Below are 21,221 nucleotides of genomic sequence, written 5' to 3' on the forward strand. Positions count from 1 at the left end.
TGCTTGGTTATCCTCTTTGGATTGCCTATTGCTGTCCTCCTCCTCTTACCTCTCTCACTAAGCATCTCCCCCTCCTCTGCTACCAACCTCACGACTACCTGTGTGCTCATCTACTCATCCTACGGTGTTTTTGTGCTGTTTGCATATGAGAATCCTGCTGCTGTCACAGACTGATTAACTCCAGGAAGTGTGGCCAGCTTGTCTGAGACACATTACAAAAAGTGGAATTTAAAAACCTACTCAACCAGAACCACAGCTGCACAAAAGGCCATCTCTCCTCGCCTGTGTGCCGAGGAAGGAGCTCATCTGATGTGGTGACAGCAGAGCCCTGCAGTGTGTGCGTGGGAGAGAGCCCCAGGAAGGGCTGGAACATGTGTGAGGCAGAGGGAGGAGGGTAAAAGCAGGAGATGGGTACTGGCACATGTCAGTGAGGAAGAGCTGGTTTGGCTTTCTGCAGAGCGTAGGAAGAAAATGATTCCTCGTGTGTGTGTGTGTGTGCGTGTGCTGCAAGACCAGCACTGCAGAATAAAGGGATGCTCTGCCCAGGGAATTAAACTGGCTGCACTTTGAGCATTTTAATAGCCTTTCTTTCTTCTTCCCGAAGCTCCTGTCACCAGGAGCCCTCTGGCTGCAGCTGTAAGACAGAGTGTGAAGCAGCCAAGATCATTTCTGAGTGCTCAACTGACAACATCTGCCCAAGGCCTCCAGGAGCAGTAGGCACCACGTTGAGCTTCCAGCTTTCCAAAGGCTTCAGTCTGCACTTCTGCTCCCTTGCAAGATGACCCAAGTGCTACAGTCATTTGCATCTGGGTTTAGTTGAAAAAAAACACAAGGTGCAGTACATAGAGCTGCTCTGTTAATAAGAGTAAAAAAGGTTATTACTCCTCTCCTTCTGCACATAATAGTGGCACATTCTTCATCCTAAAGCATTTGTTTTCCTTCTTCCCCAGGGCACCATCCCCAGTAGAACCTTAACCACGTTCCCTATTTAAACTAAGACAGCAGTGGTGAAGCAGGATCAGCAGGGAGCAGGGAAGGTGCCCTGCTCCCTGGACTTGAGGGGTGGGTGATTCTCCACCACTCACATTCCCAGTCACAAGGTACAGTGCTGCTCAGATCCTTTCCCTCCATGTATTCGTTTGGTTATTCAGAGGCTTAGCAAAGTGGATTGCTGCAGATAATCCATTAAAAAGAACAGTAAGAAAGTAAAACTATAAAAGTAGAAAAATGGGAAGGACAAAGCAAGAGAATGCAGCATATCAAGCTGAATGGAAAGAGACCCCAAAGGCCAGACAAGCCCTCCTGGCTCCCCTGTGTTGCCAGGCTGGGGCTCTCCTGGCTCCTCTGCACCACAGCCCTCAGCAGACCACAAAGCAGAGAAGTCTGCTACAGTCAGCAAGGACCAAACTCTCTGTTCACAGACTCAATCCACCAATGCTGCCATCCCTGCTGGAGCTCTTTCTGTCCCTCTGGTGAAAGGTTTTACTCCCTTTGTTCCCATCTCTTTGCACTACCTGGAATGCTCATTCAGCCCAGCAAATTAAACCGCACCACAGACACCTTCCAGTTCATCTGCATAAATCCAGAATTAGAACAAAGCCTACAGAGCCCAGCAGGACCAGGGGGCTGGAGAGATACCTGGCATCACACAGGAAGCCAGCAGGCAGGTCAGACTGAGCCAGTGCTCCCAAAGCAGGGAATCACCTTCTGCAAGAGCGAGGAAGGCTGTGCTGATGAGCCTGTACTCTCTCCTGACCTGCACTCCCCTCCTTAGCAGCCTGTCACTAGGGAGATTAACAACTGGCTGCCTTCCCCAGTTCAAAGCAATCCTGAAAAGAAGAGCAGGAGCAAGAGGCTGGCAAAGGAGATTTGATTCCTCCCCACAACGCACTCAAAGAGAAAAAATATTCCACATAAAAGGCAAGGACTGGGGAAAAAAGATAACTGAGATCAGCACCTAAGCAATACATGAGGGGAAAAGGCTGTTTTACCCTCCTTCCTTTCCACCAAGGAAATTTCAATGGGAGGAAGACAAATAATGAAAAAAGCCATCAAAGCAAGCTGGTGATTCATTAAAATAAAAAATGCATTATGCATTGAGAGCAGTCAATTAGGAGATGCAATCCACACACTGTCCTGTCACCCCAGGGGAAGCACCAGCAAGGCGAGTGGGAGGAAAGGATAAGTAGAAAAGGAAAGATTTACAGGCATAAACAAAACCCAGCTATGACCCCAAGCTGAGCAGCCTGCAGAGGAAGGAACAGCCATCACTAACCCACACAGAGTAGCTGGGAGCAGATTTGTGTCTCTGGATTACTACAGGAGAGTGAACGTACCTACTCTCTAGACACAGAAGGGCATCCACTGGGGCATTACTGCTCTGAAAAAAGTGGGATATTGCTGCCAAATGACTAAAGAAAATATTCACTGTTAGATTCCCAGAGTGGAAGGCAAACTCTGGGAAGCATCAGAAGCAAGTCCTTTTCTTCCCTGGGCTCAGTAAAAGCTGTGTGCAGTGAGGGGGAGCACAAAGGGTTCCCAGTCCCCTCCGGCACACCCACAGCCCTCTCCTCTGTTATGTCCCCTTCTTCCCTCCCCACACCATACCTGGAGTCACTGCAGGACCAGGGAGAGTGTGAACAGGCCTGCTGAGCCCAGTCCTGCTTTCTAAGATCTGACAAATACACCGCTCCAAAAAGCCATCATCAGGATCATCCTCCTGAGCCTGCCCCTCTGCCTGGGCTCTGGCACCTCATTAGGATTCTGCCTGACACTTTTCAAAGCCTCATCCCTCATTGAGATGCTGACAGACAACCAGAGAACACAAAATGCTCCCTCCCCTGCGAGGGGCATTCTAGCCTGTGATTTCTGCTATGACTCAATCAGCAGCCACTTTAATGAGGCCATCTACTATCACTGAGGCCCTGGTGACTGATGTCTGAGCTTCTACCTCAGCCTCCAATTGCTCAGCCCCTCCTCTTCTTTTCTCAGCTGCAGACTTCCTCGGTTGGCAAAACGAGACAATGAGCAACACCTGCAGGACAAAGTGCACCAAATTCCCAGTACTGCAGCTTCTAGCAAATCTTTTGTCAGCTGAAAATCAGTTTAACAGCTAAGAGCAAGCATGTTTAGCTGTCAAGATTTGGGAATAAATCATGAAAGTTCATGGTATCTTAACAATCTCCTGTTAAGAGAGATGTTTTTGTACAGGGTAATTTGGGTCACTGTTGACCAGCCAGTGTCTCTGGCATGCTGCCACAATTCCTCTTACACATTTAGTATCTCAGCTGCACCTCTTTTTGTCCAGTCTCCTACATCCTTCTCTCTCACAACACTTCTGCCAGTCCTGGCCTTTCCTGGTCAGGAGGGGCTGAACCCCTTCCTAGTGAAATGATGAGGCAGCTGAACGAAGCCCATTGAGGAATGCAGGACTTCACCACTGAGTAGCTCTGTGGCCTCCTGGCACAGCATTGCCTGCAAGTAAAGGAACTGCACATCTTAGAGCTTTCTGGGTGCAGTCCAGCTCCCAGCTGAGCTGAGAAGGGTTATATCACATTCTTAGGAGACAATCACCTCCCCTGGCTTTCCCAACACGTTCCACTTGTTTTGCTTTCTAGTCATATTTACAACATTCTTCTTTAGAAATAAGGATGCAGAAAATTAGTTTTATGGTGAAAATGAAGAATCTGGAAAACAGCTTTTCTCAATCTTTCATGACTTCTGATGTTTCCTCACTTTTTTCTCCTCCCAGGCTTCCCCTTTGGTTTCAGTTTGCAGGTAAAATACAAATCCACTTAGTGCATAGCAATATGCATCACAGCAATTATGTATGACAAATGATTTTAACAATGCTAAGGAGAAAACTCTAATCATACTTTTCCTCTGGGTTTCCAAACTGCTTTCTGAACAGAAAACAGAGGGAGCTGTACCACATCCTTCAGAGAACAAGGACACTGCATAAACTGTATCTTAGCAACAAACAGATTAACAGCATAACTTCCTGGTCTGCTCTACAGAAAAGACACAACCAGTATTTAGAAACTGAGAAAATAACGAAAGCAGGAAGACTCACCTCCCCCTTCTTTACAGTCATGGACTGCCGACGAGGAGTGATCTCCTCGTTGATGCTGGAGAGGAAGTTCTGAGAGATCCGCAGAGCATCCTGCAGCAGGGGGTGATCAGGGTGGCTCACTGGAGTGTGCTTGAGCAAATCCTGACAACAGGAGCACAAACAGAGAACAGAACCATGAGCAGCACTGAAGAGCAGAAGGGTTTGAGTGCCCCCAGCTAGAGCTGTAGGACAAGATGCTCCAGCTTCTTCTTACTGATTAGAGCAAGGCTTTTTATCTTCAGGAGATAATAATACTCTGCACTTCTCCGTGACACCACTGAAGAGATAACAGCATCCTACCTATGGACTCCATCCCCTTAGTGTAAAGGGAAGAGGCTCTTATGCAGCACAAGAGGTTTATTTTTGCAGTCCTGCTCCATGGAAAATTTAAAGGTCAAAGAAAACAAGAAAAGGGTCTCAAGTTTGCAAACTACCCTTCAGATACTTACATGCAAGACAAGTGTGCTGCGAGTCACTCGATCCACAGGCTTGTACAGTAGGGCTGTGAAAGAAAAGCAGCAGGAACATAAGGAAGAAGTACCTAAATACAGTCCCTACAGACCAACTTGTCCAGTGTACTGAATGTACAGACAGAGGTTTATTAACCCATGAGCTACTGGAAACATCCCTGTACAGCCAATAAAGCACACACAGACACACAGAGAAGACAAGCACCACGGAACCCCATCTTGACCAGGCTCTTCAGAGGCCACCATAGGGCAAAACCCATATAGCAATCAGTGCTGGGGTTGCATTTGTGGTATCACTGGGTAGCAGATGTTCCCTTAAAATCACAGCAGCCCTTTGGTTGGGCTGGTTTTGCCCAAAGGGACTGATGAGGGAGGCCCTTCTCCATCCACACACAGCCTACTACGAACGAGCTCTGCTACTTCCCAGGTAAAGCCAGCAGACTCCACAACCTTCCAGCACTCAAAAACAAAAAGAGAGAGTGGAGGTTTGGCAACAGCCTCCAAACAGTGCTGACAAACCAGTTTCCTCTGTACGGATCACTCACTTTCCAAGGAATTTTTCGTTGTCTGATCTTTAGATTCCTTTGTGCTTCTGGCCTTTAGATTCTAAAAGAAAAAGAAGAAAACCCACGTAGCAGATGGTCAGTCACCTTGAAATATCACATGGGAACACAACAGACTATCTGCTCCTCCAGGGGAGGGCTTAAGAGTGAAAGGCGAACAGCCCTATCACAGGTCAAGTCAGGGATGGAAAAATGTGCTTTACTTCTTGGTAAATCCATCATTGCCATGTCACAAGCACCCACACATCTCAAATATTAAGCAATTTTGTTAGGAGCACGTGCCAATAGAGATGCAGCAGGGCAGGGAACCTCCTACAGGGATGGAGTTTTTAAATCACCTGCAGAAGAAAGACTGTCCATAAGGACACAGCTGCTGTCACAGCACATAAAGTACAGGATTGGGATTCAGTACCCCCAGGTTATGCTTCCTTAGACCTGCACTCGGAACTGGGTGACCTTGGACACGTCAGTTCTTTCATGGCAGCAAAGGAACACTGTCTGTGACTGCTCTCTGCACACAGACCACAACATGCATTAATGTGCTCAGCTCCAAAATCCTCACCAGGACACAAGTGCAAAAGTGTCCAAATACCAGCATGAATTCAGAATTATCCTTTGGAAACAGAGAAACTGAGGGATCATATTTTACCTCTTTATCATAGAAATCTCAAGGGACATGCACTATAGGAGGTACTCAGGAGATTTCTCAGAGCACTAAATGCCCTTGGTATTATTCAGCTCTGATTATTTATCTGATTGTTTTTAAGGAGACACATATGAAATCCATGTTTTCCTGGCAACTGAGTTCTTCAAGAAATAATCACCACAATACAAAGAGTCAATGGGACCATGCACTGCAGGCAAAGCTGGTGGCCTTGGAAGCATAAAAGAAGTCTTCAAGATGCTTTGACACAGGTACTCTCCTCTGAAAGGGAGGAAATCAGAGTAGGCCAAAAACAGCATTACAGCATTACTGTTAACACACTTGCCTTTTCACACAGAGAGCTACCTCTCCATGCCAGTGAAGCTGCAATCCCACTGACAGCCACAGTGCAAGCCATTAAGGATGGCTTTTTACACCACAGTCTGCATCATCATTAGCAAGAGAAACATCTGAGAAACTCACAGCTTCTCCTCTAGAAATGTATGAAGATGGCACAGAGCTGAAGAAGTTCAAGGCAATGCCAGCTCTCACCAGATTCCCTGGGTGGGGACCCTACATAAAGGCTGTCTCTGATAACCTCCATCAGCCCAAGGGACAAATGGCTGTAAGAACAGGAGCTGGAGGAGTGGGTCCATGGTTGCTCACCACTCCTCCAGGAGCCAGGGCTGCAGAGATACCTGGGGCACAGACAGGAGTGACATGGCGGGGGATTAGTCAGATCCAGACGCTCGTGTGTCTGAACACCGTGACATTACCTCAGAGATTTCAGCAAACTGAGCATTGGCTTGGCAGCATTTCTCTGCTGTCTCCATGGCAACTTCATAGTTATCCACAAAGGCCCGGTACACTCCCAGCTGGCTGGCCTGCAGGAAGCAAAACAAAATGAAATAAGTGCTGGGGAAGAAGACAGTTTGGGATGGTCAGCCTTGGTATCTAATGACCAGGTCATGTGCCTTCACACCAAAGAACTGCAGGGAATGCTAAGCAGGCCCAGAAAGACACCTCTGACCTGTCAGTGTTGTCTAACCAGCACTGGTGCCCCCATGCACCCAGTTCCATCCACGCTGAACAAGTTTACTTGTGAAGGATGTGAAAGGCTGCTAGAATGACACATCCTTATTACTGACATCTATTTTTCCCTTCTGAGCTGCCAGATTAGTATCTATTAAACTTTTAGCTCATTGATGTAACTAGAACTGCTGGCTTTTTGCCACAACATATGAATCAGGAATGATTCAGCCCAACAGCACAAATGTGACCCCAGTAAGCTACTTGTTGGCTTCTGTATGATGCATATAGTAAATCAAACCCAGATATTAGCCCATATCTGCATTAATGAGCATTGTTATAAGGGCAGCAGAGTGCTGAAAATACAGAAGAGAGATCCAGAGCACAATCTGTTTGGAAGGCAGTGACTGTGGCACTGGGTGACAGAAAATGGCAGTTTTTCCAGCAGAAGGATTATGCGACTGGTCCAGAAGAGGACAGAACAGGCCTCAGAGTGCAGTAATAAATCATTATTATACAGAATCTTAGCACTGATCCCGCATGCTGACTTAGGAATTGCAGCCATATTCATGCCAGAGAACATAAGATCCAGCTTGGGAAATCCCTGGGTAGCTTCCAAGCTTGTCTGGAGTGCAGAGCTGGCTTTGTGCTGCAGAGCTGCACAGGCTGTGTGTAAACCCCTCAGCAGCTCCAACACGCCTGCAAGTGCCATCAGCAGAGCCCAGGCTGGAGCGCTGAGAAAGGTCCACTGAGGAGGGCTTTGGTACCAGGAGGGCTGCACTCACCTGGTGACTCTGCACCTTCCCTGACCCTCCTGCCTGAGATGTGGAACAGCCAGAGCAGTTACTTCCCCTCAGCCAGTGCTCCTTCCCTCACAACCACTGTGCCAAAGCTCTCTGTGGAGCTTTGTGCAAGAGACAATGGAACAGAAAAAGCCACTCTCAGGAGAACATTCCCTCCAAAAAATTTCTTTAGCTGACAGAGGCTGAGAAACAGCGAGGCTATTTCCTAGGTCACATTTTACTGAAAGACCAGGAACCAATCTCAACCCTCATACAAAATCACACAATTATGACTGAAGCTGAAGAAAACTTTGCTCACTTATAGCAGGGATGACCCTGGCAGCAAAGGAGAGAATGAAATCTGCATTTGCACAGGGGCACAATCCTGTGAAGAAGCTGCTGCCAGAACTACTGATCATTTGCAGGGCTTATGACATTCAGGTTTGGATGATCCCAGCTAACATGGCATGGCTTTGAAGTTTCTCCATTCCTGGGTGGTTCTTTCATTTCCTGCTACTCCTGAACAGTCTTTCTAAGCTTTCATTTTCCTCCTCTAAATGTGCCATCACAAAGACATCTTTTTCATTAAAAACTGAGCTTCCAATCAAAGCAATGATGATCACACACTGCTTTCACGCTGATTTAATTTTTCTGGTTCTCAATTAAAAAGAGCACAGTGAAAATTAAACAAGATTTGGTAGAAATAGTTGGCTTTTGGATAAATTTTTTTTCTATTCCTGAAACCCATCAGTGAGGATATTTGCTAAATATTTCTTAATTTCTAAAAACAGCTCCAAACAGTTCCCTTTCTAGTTACAAAAGAAATATGTATAATATATTCCCCAAAAATGAGAAGCATATTTCACTCCCACATGCCTAGCATCTTTTCCTTCGTTTCAACAGGAAAAGGTGTAATAACAGTCAATTTGATGTTGCAAATAGATCGTACTTTGTGCCAGAACACATGAAATTCTAAAACTCTTTATATCCACTATCTGTAGCTTCAATCTACCGTGCTGTGTTTTGCGTGATATAAAGAAAATTAATGTCCCCAGGGACATCTGGGTAATAACAAGTATTGCAGTGTTTATCATCAGATTGCATGACACGACCACGAGTAAACAGTCTGCTCCAAAGGATTTGATGTACATCCAGTATAGATGCCTTGTAATGCCTGATGTTCTTGCTGTCTCTCTCATCTAGTTGCTTCCCAGTGCCTGCCAAGAATTATTAGCTTTATCTCATCCAGGAAAGAGTTTGCAATTCCCACTGATGCTGTACCAAACCACCCGAAACTGAAGCTGCTATGGCAGCTCAAAGCTTCCTGCACTGTGGCAATTTGCTCCTCTGCTTCCAGTGCTAATCCAACAAAATCAACAATTCTGTCACAAATGCAGAAAAATCAGGGGAACATAAAAGCAGAGTGCCAGAAGGGCTTAACTCCTGCACCTGTGATCACCCAGCAGCAAGGAATGGTCCTAAACAAGAGCCTGAGGAGCTGTGCAGTGAGGAGAGGCTGCTCGACAGCCAGCCCTGCCCAGGAACACACTCAGGTCCTCTTCAATTAGTGCTGTTCCATTGCTGCACTGCCTGCCCAGTGCAGTCTCTGAGGCTGCCACTTCAAGCAGCCTTTGTATCTCTGCTTCAGCAACCAGCAGCAGCTGGGTTTGTCTTCTTAAACCAGCTGCTCAAATTGCATACCATGAACTACTTACCCAGGCACCAACTTGACCCCTCCTGGCTAAAACATGTTGGCAGTGAAAAGCAGATTCCCTTATTTTGATCTTGAGTTGCTGGCATGCACAGAAAACATCATCTTCCAGGGCCAGCTCCCCCTGCTCCACAGGGGATGGGGCTGATGCTGGGCTACACAGCTGCTAACAATTGATTGACCCTGGAAAATACACTCCCCAGCCAATAAACCCCTCACTGGAATGTCACTCCTACCCTGAGAATCAGAGGCACCTCCGGAATGCAGAGATTCTTTTTCTTTTCTAAAAAGGAAAAAACAGCTCCTTTAATCCTTTGCTCTCTGCACATGCTAGGGGAGAGGCTAAAGGGGCCAAAGAAATCTCCTAGAATGCAAACAATTTGTCATCTGGCTCAGAAACCCAGCAATTTTAATTCAGCCTCAGGAATATGCTGTATATGTCTTTGTCCTGTTCCGCACTCAGAGAATTTTGTTGAGGTTGCTTGGAGGATTCTCAGCTGCAGGTTGACTGCATCAGCATAACAGCAAGGGGAATACAAAGGCCAGGATGGTGGCAGAGAAGCAAAGTCAAAGGTGATGACCACAAATCAGCACAAGGTAGAGCAAAGCATCACTGAGAGAAGGAAGTATGTGAGGGAGTTCAACAGTAACGAGAAACAGTTCACTGTCAGTGTTAGAAAGTTCACTTTGTAATACTGCCATTCTCCCATTTTCCTCTAAAGCAAATGCTTTGATGGTGCTGCAGAGACTCTGGAGATCCAATATTTCTGTGAAACTGTATTTATTTTAGCACCACAGCTTGCTGGAGTCTTTAATTAAAGACAATGAAAGAGCCATTTTGCTGTAGGCCCTTCACTGCAGTGGCAAAGTGAGAAGCCTCTCCTCTAATCCAGCCATGGGCTTTGATCCCTTCAGTCTGTGCACAGTCACCAGAGGGAACCCACCAGCTCCTGTGAGCTGGATCAGAGGTACCAGAAGCTCTGGTGATGGCAGCTGACTCACCAGCTTTTGGAAGAGGTCCCCCACACGTTGCTGGTGACTCCACTGCTGCACTCGGGGAAAGAGCCCATCGTAGAACTCTTTGTGGATCTCATAGAGCTCAGGCACTTTGAAGAATATTGTCTCAATCTGCTGACTGGTCAGCACAGGCTGAGAGGTGGTGGCAGCAGCTTTCAAAGGCTTCATGGGCTGAAATGAGGAAAAATGGAAATCATTATCATGCAAATCATGTACATTCACCTTTCTCACACTGCAACACATCCCTCTATAGATTTATTTTTCATCCTATTAATAAGTGATATTTGCATTCACACAACTCCTGAAAGCTAGACATGAACAAGTTCTCTCATGGGGATCAGCCACCCCAGTAGGTGGATTTTCCCAGGGTATTAATGATGCAATTAAAATCCCTTTGCACTTCATTTCCTTAATCTCTGTCCAACTGTACAGCAAAGTGTCTAATAATTAGCACAGGACACTTAAAGACAGAGCTCCTGGGTACTACCACATTAATAACTCCCTAGTTCTGCCATATGCAGTCCTTCCTTTAATCCTCTTTCTCTACTGAAGAAGAGGAGGAACAGGTACCCTTCACACCTGTAACTCGTGTATGTGAAGTTCTAGGAACTCTGGATGGAAGCAGCAGTGAAAATTCAAGGGCCAGTGTTCAAAGTGGCATCTGGCCCCAGTTCTTACCAGCAGCAGGGCCTCCAGGTGGCTCAGGTAGGTTTCCTCACTGGCTAGGATTCCTGATAGAACCCATTTTCTCATCTCCAGGCCTTTCTCCAGGTCTGGCTCGCTCTACAAAGAAGTTGGTAAAGAGAAAAAAGAAAAAAAGTATTAAAAAGGGACTGGGGGGGGAGAGAAAGAAAAAAAACCAAGAATAAAGATGGAGTAAAAGATACCATTCAGTTGACCAGAGCATACTTGGGTTTTTTGTTTACTTTCAGACTAAGAAAATACCAACCAAACAAAAAACCCACCTGCGCTCAGAATCCTGTTTCTAGCAATATGGAAACATAAAACAGTAAAGAAATTTTTATTTACCAGCAACTGATGTCACTTAGATTATTTACAGCTATTAGCTTTAGTCATCCAACTTCGGTGCCTCAATTAGGTGCCCAGGCCTCTTCACAAAATTCAAAAGACAGAACTTAAAAACTCAGAATGTATCCTGCTAAACAAATCTCAGGAGCCTTGTTGTGTGCCATTCCCTCCCCCCTCCCACAAGAGCCCTCCAAAGCCCTGTTTCTCCGTGCAGAAGGAGCACTGCCCCTGCATCTCCACAGGTGTGCACACACAGCACAGCCCCAGCCTGCCACGGCTCCCAGATGGCTGTTCCTTCTCCCACTCTCTAATATTCCCTAAATTATTTTTCAATGCCAGCTTGCACAATGTCTATTTTTAGTGAGAGGATGGAATAATCAGCACTGCTTGGAACGCACATGCTGATTTTCTTATTGGGATTCCATGAAGGAGTTCTTAACCAAAACAACTGAAGAAAAAGAGGAAAAAAACCCAAACATAAATACATTCATGGGCAAATGAGGAAGACTAGCATGAAGTGTTAAGAGAAGCAGTCATCCCCTCTGTTGAATTTTAATTATGCTTCCTCTCAAAATTGTTATCTGAAAAAGTGTTTAACCTGATAAAGTGAAACCGAGTGTTTCCAAAAAAATGTGGCCAAGCAATGAAGGTTATAAATAATGAGAAACATCCCCCTTTCACAGATTCTTATTTCCAGTTCTTTTTATTTCTGTCATTCATAGAAATAGCTTGTTACAATTCCTGCAAGCTTTTTATGTTATTAAATGTCTCTAAGAATAGAGTCAGTAATTGGCTCTGAAAGGGTACTTTTCAAGGGCTTTGGGTAGGTTGTTTGTGACTCCATCCTACTCCTCTTAATATCCAGAGGAATCTTCAGCTTTTGATTTCAGCAGTGGGAGGATCAGGAAACACAGCAGGATGCTCCACTCTATTGACTGAACATAAAGCCCTAGAGCTGCCAAAAAAAAAGGCTCCACTTAGTTTAGGGTCCTGTGCTTGAACCCTGCAGATGTATAGATGAGGTTCATGATGGACAGAAGGCATCTGGGCTATAGGTAAAGCTTGCAGGAAAGCTCTCACATCCTGAGTGCGACTCTGAGCCTACGCACCACCCGAGGAAAGAAACAGATCTCACGCTCCCAGATATTTCTGGATTCAGTCTCATCAATAACCATCCTGATTCCTGAACGCTTTCATTAAATTTCACAAGCTATTTTCTAGCCTAAAAGACTTCCAGCAACTACTTTATAAAAATTTTGTGAGGTGTCAAATACCACCATCACCTCTTCAATAAAAGTGGCAGACAGAAGCTGCTCTAAGGAAACGCGTAACATTTACACGCACGTCAGGTACTGCATGGAAAGAAGAACTTGTCTTTGCAGCCCACCCTTTGGTGGGAAGTAAGAACCACAGTGCCCTTTAAAATCTTGAAAGGGCATCTCAAAGAAGGTAGGATTTGCAATTCAGCAGCCGTGTTCAGAAGATTGCAGAAAACCAATGACAAACTACATGGTGAAATGAGCTGCAACAGCCTCTGTGCATCTCCAGAGCACCTGTGTGGCTGCCTGCACAGCTCAAACAGAAATGTCCAACAACACTGTGACCATTCCTTATGTTTTCTGTGCCAGCAGTGCCTGGATGTCCAGCTCATGGACCATTTTTTAAGGCATGGTACACACGCCTAATCAAGACAGACAGCCCCAAGACATTAAACAAAGGTTGCCTTCATCCAAAGAGGAAGGGATGTAGCAGTGCTGGTGCAAGAGAAACACAATTGCTCTTGGTTTCGAAAGATTTCTTACAACACTTACAAAAGAAAAGTGCAGCTACACAAAGAAGCATTGACGAAAACTAACAGTGCTCCAAAGTCCCCACTGCTGAGGATGAGGTAACTGGTCAATATTGACACAGCACTATAATTATATTTAGCAGGTTCTCTTGGAGGAGGTGAGGATTTAAAAACCAGCTGGGTCTGTTTGTAACATCTGTAAAGAGCAGCACACAATGGCAAGTCATTTAAATGATTCAAACTTCCCCATCACCACAGTGGCACAACAGTTTTCCTTACAGCACTGAGAACAGTTTTCCTCTTCACAAGTAAAAGCTTTAATTTACCAGCCAGTTCTTGCTGGGCTGACAGAGCAGCATTTTCTGCCTGAATGTTAATTTCCTCCCTCTAAAAGAGATGTGCTTTCAGAGGCAAACATCTCCCAGGACACACTGGAGGCCTTCCTTCCTGGCCATTACCGCACAGGCACTGTGCAAAGTCCACGGGTTTGTCCTAAACCTTTTTAATAGGAGCATTTTTCCAAATGTGGTGTTTGCAAAACTCCAGCCTCAGACACAGCCAGCCAGGGCAGGGCTTGCCTGCTTTACTCTGGGTACAGCAGTTGCTGAAGGAACCCTCAGGGAAGTTTATCCAACAATCACATGGCACGTTACAGGATTTCCAATGCAATACCTCAAATTTACATACAGCCTCCTCCTATGTGAAAAGATGATCTCCTGCTGCTCCTGCTGTGCCAGGGATCAATACACCACCTCGGTGCTGCTGTGTTTGCTCCCGGGAGCCTGTGCCCTGACAAGAGGTCCTGCTGAGGGAGCCTTTGCTGGCAATGTCAGCTGGGGCTGTACAGAGCAGAATGAACATCTGGAAAACAGTCCCGGTGCTCCTTCAGCCTCAGGGTGCTTTTTAAGTCACACTTGTTACGAAACATACTCCAAGATTCACTGGGAGCTGGTGCCAATATCAGGAAGAAGAGGAGTAAGTTTATTCTTTGGTATTACAACATTCCTCACTTACAGAATGGGGAACGGGTTCACCTGCTTACCTGGAACAAGACAGCAGTGAGCAGGCACAGATCCTGTGGGACTGCCCTTCCACCGTCCCCCTGCAGCACCCCTTGCCAAGGGCATTTCTGCTTTGCCCATATCTAACACAAAAGGGTAACAAAGAACAACACTGTGACAACAGCTCCCTGCCTGCTCAGCTCCTGCACTCCAGCCAGAAGGGCAGTTCAGAGGGAACATCCTGGGCAGAGGTATCAAGCTCCTCACCAGCACAGGGAGACCTGCCAAGGCTGAGGACTCCTTTCCCCACCCTGGCAAGAAGGGAGCAGTCTGAAATCTCTGAGCTGCTTGTGCTAAGGGGAGGAGATGTACCACATCTATCAGACCCCATCAGCTAGGGGATAATACACCTATTACCACAGTGCAGATGGGATGTTCCCAGCAGGAAGTGGGAGCAGCCTGTATTGGCAAACTCTAACCACTCAGCAGGGAGTGCCAGGTGGTCAGCAGTCCATCCCATGCTTCCTACCCAGCTTGGTTAGCTTGTTTTTCACTTGTACAAGTCTGACTAGTATTTCATGTTCTGACCATCCCTGCCTCTTTGACGCCAGCGTCCATGTCTAGCCTTTCTCCACTGCCCTTCCATCTTTTGGCTACCTCTCCACCCCTGTGTTTCAGAATAAATATTACAAGACTGTACCAGGGCAGCAGCCAGAGCATTCCTGTCTCCCTGCCATGGGAGTTGTGAGGATCCAACACCCAGCCAGATCTGAACAAGCAAGCAAGGAATCAGTGCCTTGCTCCCACTCCTTATGAATTACATTAAAAAAAAACAGACACCAAAAAGGAGGTGGAAAGCAGGATAAAGGCAGTGTCACAGGTACCTCATGCCTATACAATTCTAATGTTCTCTTCTCAACTGGGTGGTGCTTTTTGCTATTCCAAAGACTTAAAAACCAGAAGATTGAGTCACAGCCATAGTCAGTCCCAACCTTGGGACCTGACCCACGGCCAGACCGAGCGGTTGGAAGCTCTGGAGATATCAGAGCACACACACTGGCCCCGAGCCATGGCTGCTTTGAATGTGTTTGCAGCCTGTCAGCCCAAGCACTTTAGTTTACTAACCAGGTTGGCATCAAATGTTGTGCTCAATTACTGCAAGGCTGACATTCACCAGCTCCAAGGATTAGACAGATTCGGCTCTTCCTGACTCTGTTTAGAACTCAGGGCTCTCTGGTTTTTGTTTAAATTAACAGCAATAATTGTTTTCTTGCAAACCTTAGAAGAACACAGATTAAGGATCTAGAAACCACAATACACAAGATTTTGCAAAGAGGTTGCTGCTGGCACAGCTCTGTAAAGAGAATCAGGGATTCAAAGTGGGCGTATAAAAGGCACTTTAACTCTTCCTTTGGTACAGTGTGTTCATACACCGGGCAATGAATGTGCTCAAAGGAGAGGCTTCCTGTAAGGACAGCTCTGAATCTCACACAGAACCTGAGAGCCTACAAAGGAGAAAAGCCATTCATTTCCATTTTTAAAGTGTAAATATATTTGTAAGCTTCTGCTAAACAGGTTGGAGGTGTCTCATTGTCTTGGTGATATTAAACAGGGCAAATTCTGTAATCAAGCCAATCATGCTCCATGCAGGGAAGGGAAGGAGCAGGGAGAGGAGCCAACATTATTTATAACATCAGTACTGGTGTGCCAGCTCTCCTCAGGAAGGGCTGTACATCCAGGCTGAGCCCTTAAGGAGCAAAGAATAGGAGAATAAAAAGGAAAAACTGCATCTGTTGGGGGTGGTGAGGAGAAAGCCACAGTAAAACAAAACAAACAAACCAACCCAAATACTGAGAGGAAGAAAGGAGAAGGATTTGGAAACACTGGAGAGAGAAGGACAAGCTAGCAACAGTAGTAACAAGCAGAGCAGTAACCCCATTTATTGCTGTAGCTTCAGAGGTCAACTTCTCTGGATCCCCTTGGGACCAAGCTAGGAGCAAAACCCACAGCCTGATCTGCCACAGCTCTGCTCTCTGCTGAGCTGGCAGACAGCAAGGACAAAAGGATCTGATCTGAGGAAAAGCAATGGCTGCCAATGCTGCACCAACCATGGACTGCACAGCAGAAAAGGGAAGAGAAATTCTACCTGGAAATCAATAAGTACCAGCCAATTTCTCCTCCAAACAGAGCAGACAGTAGGAGGTGGTCGCTCAGCTTTAGCACTCCTGCCTCCCTTGGTGTGATATGGGCAAGAATTGGAGAGATCTATTTTGGCAAAAATTCATCTGCACTGAAAAGTGACTCCTCTCCTGGGGGGTGGAACGAGCTTTGCCTTCCCACTGCTGTCCTGCACCTGCACCCACCTCCACACCTCCGAGCCTGGCTTTGCTGGTGAGCAGATCTTGAAAGGCCATTCTTATTTCTACTCTTCTCATGGCTGCAATCTCTCCCCATATGAATAGCAGCAGTAGGATCACAATGAATTAAGCTTTCCATCCTCTTTAGCCTCCAGGCTGCAAGCTACCCACTCCAAAACTCTTGGCAATCACTCTTCTCTACTGAATGGTGTCAGTCACCAACTTTCCAGCCCTCCCAACACTTTCCTGTGTCCTAAGAATACTGTAGCAAGCTCTCCCTCTGTTCTCCTCCAACTCTGTTCAGGTATCTTCTCCACCTTTCACTCTGGCTGTAGGGGAAAGACAGACACATTCTCCCTCCTTCTGGGATTGAAGTATCACAACCTTTTACCAACACTGTCTGACACCTTCTGAAGCTACTGGCACTGTCTTATTTGGCAAACATTTGGGCTGACATTTTCCAAGAGAGGTTTCCAGAATTTTTGGAAAATTCAATCACAAAAGTTACAGAAAGAAAGGTTTGGGAAAATTAAACCACTTCTCATGTTAAATAAACAAACAACTTAAGCATCAGTGGAACCTATTTCTCCTTTTCCCTCTCTCCCTGTAGGTTTGCTTCAGAGCAGCAGGCAAAGTTTGGTAAAAGCTTATGCCAGGACACACATGAGCAGCCCAGCATGAGACCCTGGAAGAGCCAGAAGAAGGGGTACAACCTCTCTTGCTCAATGCAAACACTTGTTAAGGTTTCCCAACCACAAAAATGACAAGTGGATGCTGAGATCCACACTACAAATGGCCACCTTGCTTATGCCCTCTCTGGGTCACAGACAAAACTGATGCTGGTGCACCACTTGTCACCCTCGTGGGACACCAACAGTGGACACCCAGTGGAATGTGAATCACAAGAGGTGCTAAAATGGCACAGTTTGAGGGTAGCATCTTTTCATCTGCTTATATGATGGAGGTGGTGAGAGAGATTAGAAAACACTCCCCATATGAGAAGGTGCAGAGCACCACAAACCTTTTGGAAGTACATTGGGACCCTCAGCTCTTGGAACACTGACATGAGGTGCTGGGAGTTAGTCACCCTACACACTGGGGGAGAAACAGGATGCCCCTCTATAAGTAGTAAAGGAGGGATCCTTTCATTCTCTTTTAGAAAGAGGCACTGCTTTGGCCACTCTGCACTTTCCCTATGGTGGCTGGACAGAATCCTGATGTGCCATCCAACCAAAGGATAGAGCTGCTCTAAGGAGATGGAAGGACTCAGTCAAATACTTGGCAGAAAAATACAAAGCCCAGAGCAAGCCCATCAAATAAGTCAAAGCAAGATGCCCTCAATATCCAGATAGCGACAATCCAGTATCCAAGAGGAAAGCTGATCTCATGGATAAGGCAGATGAACATCACACCAAAATGCTTCTATGTCTGTGTGATGCTAAGTGAATTACTGAGAATAAAAATATCATTGTTTGCATTGTTCTCCATTTTTTTGGGTGTCTGACTGGAGTGCTGTTAACTCTTGGTTATGAGTGAAAACAAAGGTATTTTACTTTAAATGTGAAGAAAACTGTACTAAAAGTCAGAACCTGGTTTTGCAGAAGATTACACATCTCACATTAAGCACCCCAAATTAGCAGATGCTTTTCCTATAACCTGTCTGCCTTGATTTCCTGTGGTTAGTGAACATACCATCCTCTTATCTCACAGGAACACTGCAAGGATAATTAAGACCTGTGTAGCATTCCAACTGTACTTGCAGTTAATGGCCATGCCACTAGGAAATGAATACTTTAGAACTCAGAGCAGAGTTTGCAGTGCCCCATAAATAAGCTGCACACACAGCTCCCAGGGTGAAATGTTGAATCCAGTGAGTATCATTCACTGTGTTCACTGCACAATGCAGGAGCCCCATAGGGAAAACAGGATGATTGAGTAATTCAAAGTTTTCACTGAGATTCAAGACAAGGCTATGGCATGAGGCAAGGTTGGATAACCAGAGTAATTTCTTAACTTCTGAATGACTTCACAGTCTTAATATTTCATCAAAGTAGTGTATGTAGTGCATGTTGTGCTGTTACATAGGGTTAACTTCATTTCCAGACTCTGGTCATAAGGATAATCTAAAATTTTCAGAAGTAACTGCAGGCACCTAAGGAAAAAGTAAAAGGGCAGGAGGCAACTATAAAAGCAAACACAGGTAAACAAAACATGTTTTCTGCTAATCAAGTTTAGTGTAAAAGAAAATAGAATAGATGTACATCCTGGTATTTCTGGTCTGACACATTTTATGTGCTTGGCTCAGCACAGTGTGTTTGACACTTAATTTTGTTACTGATGTCTTTTCCACTACAGCTGAAAACAGAACTACAGCAAAAGCCCTCTAACCGCTCGTGATGACAGAAAGTTTAACTTGCTTGGGAAATACTGCAACTATATGTAAATTAGTCTCTTCCTCCTTGTCATGGATTGTCCTTAATCAGTGGCATTGGCAACTGTGGACTAATTACGGATGGGACCGACTGAAGCAGTTGAGGTTCACGATTAAAAGTCCAATCTGTATCAGGACACCTCTTTCTTTTGGAAGCCATAAAACATCTTTTTATAGTCTGAGAGAAGAAAGCAGCCATTTATGTTCAAAATTGTTTTTGAAAAGGCAGGCCTTCTAGCATTATTAAAGGAACTTTGAAATTAACTGCTGGTAACTGCTTATGAGGCAATACTCAAACAAATAAAGAACAAGATTAAATATTAGGCAGTGTTTCTTCCAGGCCTCCAGTCACAGGCACTATGACAACTGGTCCTTTGAAGATAACTCTCAGCCATGTGTAGTCACATAGTGTTTTTCCTTCATTCTGAGAAACATAACCTGGAAATCTCAAGCCAATATTAAAATGTTCTTGGAGCTTTTTGCATTTACTAATGATAATTTCTTCACTCAAAAGCCTCTTACATATCACAAGAATTCTCATCTTAAGAGATAAAAAAGCATCTCAAAATTAATAGACTAAAGCGTAAGCAGCTAACTAGATTCCACACTTTACAGTCAAGTAAAACTAAGCAAACATCAACAATATATCTGCTTGATACTGCTTTGAGAGATCTTGACAATGCATTTTTATAAATGAGAAAGAAGAACAAAAACACTGTCTCAAGAAGGATTCTTAATCTGGAATTCATCCTGGAAAAGGCATATGATGTGGCAGCAACCAATAAAGAGGAGTAGAAGGATGTGTGTAATGAACACTGGGCACTAATGGCTTGTGGAACTTGACTCTTGACTTTTGAGGCAAGATAAATAAAACTGATAAAAGTGATGGTGTTGATTTGTATGCTGATACCTGTAAAATATCCATCCTTTTCTTCTTAATTAATAGGACAGAACAATCTAAAGCAACAGATGAGTTAAACTACTTAGATGACAGATTTCCAAGTGTTATTCACAATGTGGGAATTCAAGGTTGTTGGCCACACTTTCTCAGAAACACAGTAGGAAGGCAGTGACAGTTGGCTTGGTGCTATTAAGCATTTTTATGAATGACTTGAGGTAACCCAAAGTCTCCAAATGACAAAGATATTCAAGGGAACAGCAACTTGGGATTCAAGTGCTCTCAGTCTATTGCAAAAGGATAAACAGAAACAAAGGCTGAAAGTCAAAGAGACTAATTCAAGCTGAAACTAAGATATTTTTGATTGTGAAGACAGCAAAGCCAATAGTTATTTACCAAGGCATACTGCAGTCTCACTACCAAGACTACTGTAAGAACAAAAACAGAATTGTTCTGTAAGTTCCAAGCTATAGCCACGCTACTGAACCTGAAACAAAAATAAAGCAAGGTAGCCTGAAGGGCCACATTAAACCAGAGGTCAGGCTAGGCAGTGTCTTCTGCACCTTTTATCTACTATTATATAGGCAGCTATTTGGTGAATAGTCAAATCCACCACAAGCAGTGGCTCTCCCACCCAAAGTCACCATTTCAGAGCTGGTAGTTTTAATTCCTCTTATTCCACTTTCACAGGGTGAAGGGAATAGCTCTTGTATTCTAGAGCTTTATCAAAACCTTCAACCCACCTGAAAATACCTTTTATTTTCCTTGTGAAAGGCAATGACAACCCACACGCAGAGATGTATGAACACATGTTGTTCCACAGTCTCCTGTCCAAAATACCTGTAATTTAGAGACCCTCTCAACTGCAACTATCACCAGTTCTCTCCACTAAAATTCACAGAGGAAAAGGAAAGGAACTCACTGATTTTGTAGATTCCAGAGACCCTGAGGACAGAGTGTCTCGGCTGCCCCGGCTCTTGGAGCTGAGGTGTGGTGAGGAGGATGGCGAGTCATCGATGTAGGGCATCATGTCATGGTGTCTCCTCTGCTCCTCGGCGCGGTCGGCATCGTACGCGTAGCCGGGCGGTGTCCCCCCGAACGGGGCATCTGCAAAGCACACAGAGAAACCTGTCTGCTCACACTCCAGGAGACAGCCTGCTCCACCAGGCACTGCCTCCCAGCTGCCACAGCACTCACCAGTAAACCCAGAGTCGCTGATAGTTAAATGGAGGCGTAAATAGTTAAATACAGTAGAGGCGTAAATTTAACTAAACTTATGTTGTCACCAAAAGTTCATTTCACTTGTTCTAAGTCCTAAAAGGTGAAGTCCTTTCTAACACTAGTTGTCTCTTAATTACAGCTCTTTCCCTCACATTTTCCTTCAAAAGCA

At 45.2% G+C, this 21,221-nt stretch overlaps 1 protein-coding gene across 3 annotated transcripts in view; it reads right to left on the reverse strand.

Annotated features, from left to right (window-relative positions):
* BCR (BCR activator of RhoGEF and GTPase) overlaps nt 1-21,221 on the reverse strand; it is a 98,877-nt gene that overhangs the window by 26,705 nt on the left and 50,951 nt on the right. For all 3 annotated transcript variants that reach the window (XM_018081962.3, XM_018081960.3, XM_018081961.3), the window contains 7 exons: nt 20,754-20,938; nt 11,005-11,109; nt 10,312-10,497; nt 6,564-6,671; nt 5,127-5,187; nt 4,561-4,613; nt 4,073-4,213 (listed from right to left, as the gene is read on the reverse strand). In XM_018081962.3, coding sequence (XP_017937451.1) covers nt 4,073-4,213; nt 4,561-4,613; nt 5,127-5,187; nt 6,564-6,671; nt 10,312-10,497; nt 11,005-11,109; nt 20,754-20,938 — 839 coding nt within the window. The remainder of the gene's footprint in view (nt 1-4,072; nt 4,214-4,560; nt 4,614-5,126; nt 5,188-6,563; nt 6,672-10,311; nt 10,498-11,004; nt 11,110-20,753; nt 20,939-21,221) is intronic.

This window comes from Manacus vitellinus, unplaced genomic scaffold (genome assembly GCF_001715985.3).
Source record: "Manacus vitellinus isolate BGI_N305 unplaced genomic scaffold, ASM171598v3 scaffold_58_pilon, whole genome shotgun sequence".
NCBI lineage: Eukaryota > Metazoa > Chordata > Aves > Passeriformes > Pipridae > Manacus > Manacus vitellinus.